This window comes from Pavona decussata, unplaced genomic scaffold (assembly GCF_977016875.1).
Source record: "Pavona decussata unplaced genomic scaffold, jaPavDecu1.1 SCAFFOLD_324, whole genome shotgun sequence".
In the NCBI taxonomy this organism is placed as follows: Eukaryota; Metazoa; Cnidaria; class Anthozoa; order Scleractinia; family Agariciidae; genus Pavona; species Pavona decussata.
Window position 1 is genome coordinate 1,128,190 of NW_028145713.1, and position 3,468 is coordinate 1,131,657.

Here is a 3,468-nt window from a genome sequence, read left to right on the forward strand (position 1 = left end):
ATTTACAAGCTTGATAATGTAGAGCTCGACCGTGTGTCCACGGAGAAAGACGTTGGAGTTAACATCACCAACTCCCTCACCTGGAACACACATATCCATTCCATTACTGCTAAGGCCAACAAGTTACTTGGACTTTTAAAACGCACGTGCCCACTATTAAACGATGTCTCTGCTAGACGCTCACTTTATCTTGCACTTGTGAAATCTCAGTTATCCTACGCGACCAAGTCTGGTCCCCGGACAAGATTGCATTAAAAACTCAAATTGAAAGGGTTCAAAGGAGGGCCACAAGGTGGATCCTCAAACAACGTGTAGGCGTGATGTCATACAGAGACAGACTTTTAACTTTGAAACTTCTTCCTCTGACATTTGACCGCGAACTCAAAGATCTTGTCTTTTTTTACAAATGTCGGAAAGGTTTTACTGATCTTAATGTTTATGACTTTGTTTCTCCTGTTTCTCACGGCCGAACCAGACTAAGTAATCCTTATAACCTTAAAACTCCTGTATGTAAAACTAGCACTTTTTAGGCCTCTTACTTTAATCGTATTGTTAAGCTCTGGAACTATATCTGTAAATTATCACCCCCTACCAGTTTTTCAACTACTGCTTCCTTCCGCAACTTTGTTACTGAGCACATGTTTCACCTTTTGCAAAATCACTTTGACATATTCTATCCCTGTACCTGGTCAATTGTACGATCCTGCTCCTGCCATCCCTAGTTTTTTTAGCGTCTTTTGGTTGTTCGTGTTTTAATTATTATTTGTATCATGGGAGGTGCCTCGCATGGGTCCTCGCGTCCCGGTCGCACCTGCCCTTTTGACCTTATCACTTTGCACATATTTTTCATTTCTTTCTGGCTGTTTAATTTATCGTATTTAACATGTGTGATGGTCAATGAAGCTGTTAAAAAAAAATGTTCCATGGCAGAGAATCTTGGAGTTCATCCAGTAACATCCTCACATCATGAACCAGAACTTCCTCTCCGTCGTCAACGTTTACCTTTTTTTCCATCATCTCATAGGCTAGCATATACCTTGACTTTTCGATACCAAAACATTTTATGACGTTTAGGTGTTGAAGTTGTCTGAAGAATCCGACTTCCTTTGAAATAGATCGCTTGGTCCCTCTTGTAACAGGTACAATTGACTCCTTGAAGGCAACTGGAACATCGCCAAACTCGCCAAAAGAAACCAGACTGCCTTTATACATTTTGCATGTTGCTCCAGCTGCAAAATGTTTCTCATCGACCCTCACTTGATCTGCCAAAAGGAAAACATCGTCTTCACCACCACCCCGAGGTTTACCTGTAGAGAAACAATAAATGAAGTACAGAAAATGTATCATAGTTTATTATATTAACGTGAATGAAATACCACGTGAGCTTTTGCGCGAAAATATGATATCTTCAGACGTGACAATGACATATTATCTTCACACTTGAAAAGATCGCTGTTGCTATGGTTACACAACAAACTGCGCCTTTCGCAACGGACTTTTCTTCCGAAAACCTGTAACTGATAACTGCACCTTTTGCCCTTCATTATCAGGAGATACATTTTCATTAGTGTTAAAAATGAAATCATTAAAGCGAATGTGTAATCATTGTATGAAAATAGACAAACGTTTTAATTTTCGGTGTCGTCAATAAGGCGTTTTACATGGAGAAGAACGTTCATTAATGCGAATATCAGTGCAGTTTAATGGAAATAACAAACTTATATGAGAATGAACAAACATTAAACGCTTCTTAATGTTCTTTAACGAGGAAAAAAATTCATTACAACAGAGATACAGTCAGCGTAACAATCAAGCAAGTCTTAGCTCTATCCTTCAATCAACTCCCCATTCAAACATCGCGGTAAGTAAGTCTGCATAAACCTAAACCACGCCATTGTTACATCTTTTTTTCTATCTCTTTTTGTTTACATTATATTTGTGGTGTGGCAAAATAAATAAACTAAACTAAACTGTATTGGTGACACTTTATTTTATATAGAGATTGTCAGTGATTTACACAGAACAAAAGTAAATACTTAAAGGGACGAGATTTGTTTAGTCGATTTACGCGTGCATTGCAATCTTCCACCAAACGAAAGGCAAGTCAATTTAAAATAAGAATATGCGATCATGCAAATTAAGATTGAAACGCCAAAGGAATTCGAATACTTCTACAAATATATTTCTTTTGTTGCAAATTTGTATACGGACGGTTACGGACAATATTGAAGGGTTTGAAATGGCTAGTTGAAATCTAACTATTCTCTCAGGTTAACTGCACTGAACACTAAGGTTTGTACATTCTTTGAAAAGCAACTAAAAAAATGGCCGACCAACAGTCTTTGGGTTGGTCACTCGCAACAATATTGGAACCGTGGCGCCATGGAGTTCTTAGACAGTCAAAGTGCAGCAGTCTGTTTAACGAAAAACAATACCAAAAGAAAGAGAAAATCACCCCTTAATGCACCTGTCTAAAGGGAATAAGGCTTACAGCATTGGGAAAAATGACAATAACAAGAACATTTGTCAAAGGAAAAAGGGAAACAAACATCACAGGACGAACACTAAACAATACCTTTGTTAGCCATCACTTGCGCTTTTTTGCATCTCCGGCGTGGTGATCGCACGGCTGAACCTATTCTAGCTGATTTCTGTACTTTCTAGATGGGGGAATTTAAGTTATAGAGAATCACAATAAGTATCAATGTAATGAAGGAGTAAATTGACATTTCCATTTCACACCTTTAATTAAAATTATCCTCATCATTGCCCCTGTGGAGATTTTAAATCCCCAGGAGGCGTCCATGATTTGGCGGAAAGTCCCGAGGAGGCGCTCTTGATTTCAAAGCGTATGGCAAAACGACTGTCGATTTGCCTGATCAGGCTAAATGAAAATCATGTAATGGAACATGGGAAATCTTCGGGAAATCTTGCTTATGACTTTACTTCGCCGATGATCAACGGCGAGATACCGATGCATTCTATTATACAGACAGTTGACTTCGCCGATGATCAACGGCGAGATATCGATGTCTTCTATTATACAGACGGTTGGCTTCGCCGATGATCAACGGCGAGATACCGATGTCTTTTATTATACAGACGGTTCGCTTCGCCGTTGATCTACGGCGAGATATCGATGCCTTCTATTATACAGACGGTTCGCTTCGCCGTTGATCTACGGCGAGATATCGATGCCTTCTATTATACAGACGGTTCGCTTCGCCGTTGATCTACGGCGACATATCGATGCCTTCTATTATACAGACGGTTGGCTTCGCCGATGATCAACGGCGAGATACCGATGTCTTTTATTATACAGACGGTTCGCTTCGCCGTTGATCTACGGCGAGATATCGATGCCTTCTATTATACAGACGGTTCGCTTCGCCGTTGATCAACGGCGAGATATCGATGCCTTCTATTTTACAGACGGTTCGCTTCGCCGTTGATCTACGGCGAGATATC

The 3,468-nt window shown here is 40.0% G+C and overlaps 1 protein-coding gene across 1 annotated transcript; it reads right to left on the bottom strand.

The window, feature by feature from the left end:
• Window positions 1-395: 395 nt before the first annotated feature.
• Window positions 396-2,656, bottom strand: LOC146453713 (uncharacterized). The gene is made up of 2 exons (XM_085096380.1): window positions 2,576-2,656; window positions 396-1,307 (listed from the first exon to the last, which is right to left on the bottom strand). The coding sequence occupies exons 1-2, from the start codon at window positions 2,586-2,588 to the stop codon at window positions 907-909; spliced, it is 414 nt and encodes a 137-aa protein (XP_084952506.1). The 5' UTR covers window positions 2,589-2,656; the 3' UTR covers window positions 396-906.
• Between the last annotated feature and the right edge of the window lie 812 nt (window positions 2,657-3,468).